The 2,500-nt window shown below is 52.9% G+C and overlaps 1 protein-coding gene across 1 annotated transcript in view; it reads left to right on the top strand.

Annotated features, from left to right (window-relative positions):
• The window catches only part of vps16 (VPS16 core subunit of CORVET and HOPS complexes), a 31,081-nt gene extending 30,801 nt beyond the window's left edge, over window positions 1–280 (top strand). The window contains exon 24 of the mRNA XM_079734882.1: window positions 36–280. Coding sequence (XP_079591008.1) covers window positions 36–195 — 160 coding nt within the window. The 3' untranslated portion in view covers window positions 196–280. The remainder of the gene's footprint in view (window positions 1–35) is intronic.
• Window positions 281–2,500: the final 2,220 nt, after the last annotated feature.

The raw sequence follows: 2,500 nt of genomic DNA, 5'->3' as shown, positions 1-2,500 counted from the left end.
CCCCTTCCTGTCTCCTCCTCCTCCTCCTCTCTCAGGGACGTTGAAGGAGCAGCTGAGGCGGCCATAGAGAGGAGGAGCGAGGCGGAGATCGGGGCGGTGATTTCCCACTGCTGCTCCTCCTCCTCCTCCTCCTCCTCCCAGCGCCTCCTGCTGGACAAATTGCAGCGCGCCCTGACCACTGCCAACAGGAAGTGACCACCGCCAACAGGAAGTGACCTCAGAGGGTGGAGACTTTAGTTAACGATGAGGGTCTGTGTTTGTGTGCACTAATTAATAAACAAATAAAGTCTTACAACGTTATTCATCATTTCATATAACCACTCCTAAAGGGGGGGTACTGATGAGGGGTACTGATGAGGGGGTGAGGGGTACTGATGAGGGGGTGAGGGGTACTGATGAGGGGGTGAGGGGTACTGATGAGGGGGTGAGGGGTACTGATGAGGGGTACTGATGAGGGGGTGAGGGGTACTGATGAGGGGGTGAGGGGTACTGATGAGGGGTACTGATGAGGGGTACTGATGAGGGGTACTGATGAGGGGGTGAGGGGTACTGATGAGGGGGTGAGGGGTACTGATGAGGGGGTGAGGGGTACTGATGAGGGGGTGAGGGGTACTGATGAGGGGTACTGATGAGGGGTACTGATGAGGGGTACTGATGGGGGGAGGGGTACTGATGAGGGGTACTGATGAGGTGAGGGGTACTGATGAGGGGTACTGATGAGGGGGTGAGGGGTACTGATGAGGGGTACTGATGAGGTGAGGGGTACTGATGAGGGGTACTGATGAGGTGAGGGGTACTGATGAGGGGTACTGATGAGGGGTACTGATGAGGGGGTGAGGGGTACTGATGAGGGGGTGAGGGGTACTGATGAGGGGGTGAGGGGTACTGATGAGGGGTACTGATGAGGGGGTGAGGGGTACTGATGAGGGGTACTGATGAGGGGTACTGATGAGGTGAGGGGTACTGATGAGGGGTACTGATGAGGGGTACTGATGAGGGGGTGAGGGGTACTGATGAGGGGGTGAGGGGTACTGATGAGGGGTACTGATGAGGTGAGGGGTACTGATGAGGGGTACTGATGAGGGGTACTGATGAGGGGGTGAGGGGTACTGATGAGGGGTACTGATGAGGTGAGGGGTACTGATGAGGGGTACTGATGGGGGGAGGGGTGAGCTTCTGAAAATCAAGGCTGTATGTGTGGTAGAAAATAACCGAGTTCTATCACTTCAATAAACTAAGAGAGCTTGAGGAATGGAGTCCAGGTCGAGAATGATAAGAGACTTTATTGCTACCCGCGAACAGGCGACAACAAAGCCGAGCGGCTTGCAAAACACACTGCAGAATGATTCTCATCCTGCTCCTTATATCTTCACTTTTTGCAAGTCATCTTCCAAACTTACATAACATGTCAGACCATACAGATACAGATAGAAAAATAGCACGTTCGATCGGTGCTGTGTTTATGGTACTGTCTTTGTGCATTCTGATCCCCTGGAGCCTCCACGTAGAATCAGCATTTTAGGCCCAACTCATGTCAGACCCAATTTATAAGGTAAAGATGACTAGCTATTTTCCACCATTAATATGTATATGCCTGACAATGATCATAATTTGCCATAGAATATAGGGTTAATTTCTTCCATATATAATGTCTTTTTCAGCTTATATATCTTTCTCTTCTTTGCATCCATAGCTAGGAGATCTTAGAAAGCTACTCGCTCAGAAAATGGGCGCCAGGATAGTCTCGCTCATTTTTTACATCCCAAAAAAAACATGTCACATACAAACAATATATTTTTACAAATTGATAATGTATGGTTGAATTTTGGCCTACAACAATCATAGGAAAATTAATCTCAAATGTTGATTTCGAATTATAAAAATATATATATTTTATTTATATTTTTTATTGGCCGCAAGGGCGGAGCCATAGGGCCTCATGCCGTGCCTTAGCCCTAGGGACCAGTGACCCTAACCCTAGGGGCCAGTGACCCTAACCCTAGGGGCCAGTGACCCTAACCCTAGGAGCCAGTGACCCGGGCCTAACCCTAGGGGCCAGTGACCCTAACCCTAGGGGCCAGTGACCCTAACCCTAGGGGCCAGTGACCCGGGCCTAACCCTAGGGGCCAGTGACCCTAACCCTAGGGGCCAGTGACCCTAACCCTAGGGGCCAGTGACCCGGGCCTAACCCTAGGGGCCAGTGACCCCTAACCCTAGGGACCAGTGACCCGGGCCTAACCCTAGGGGGCCAGTGACCCTAACCCTAGGGACCAGTGACCCGGGCCTAACCCTAGGGGCCAGTGACCCTAACCCTAGGGGCCAGTGACCCTAACCCTAGGGGCCAGTGACCCTAACCCCTAGGGGCCAGTGACCCGGGCCTAACCCTAGGGGCCAGTGACCCTAACCCTAGGGACCAGTGACCCGGGCCTAACCCTAGGGGCCAGTGACCCTAACCCTAGGGGGCCAGTGACCCTAACCCTAGGGACCAGTGACCCGGGCC

Source organism: Pollachius pollachius (genome assembly GCF_949987615.1).
Source record: "Pollachius pollachius genome assembly, chromosome: 4".
In the NCBI taxonomy this organism is placed as follows: Eukaryota; Metazoa; Chordata; class Actinopteri; order Gadiformes; family Gadidae; genus Pollachius; species Pollachius pollachius.
This window is presented reverse-complemented; position numbering and strand designations above follow the sequence as displayed.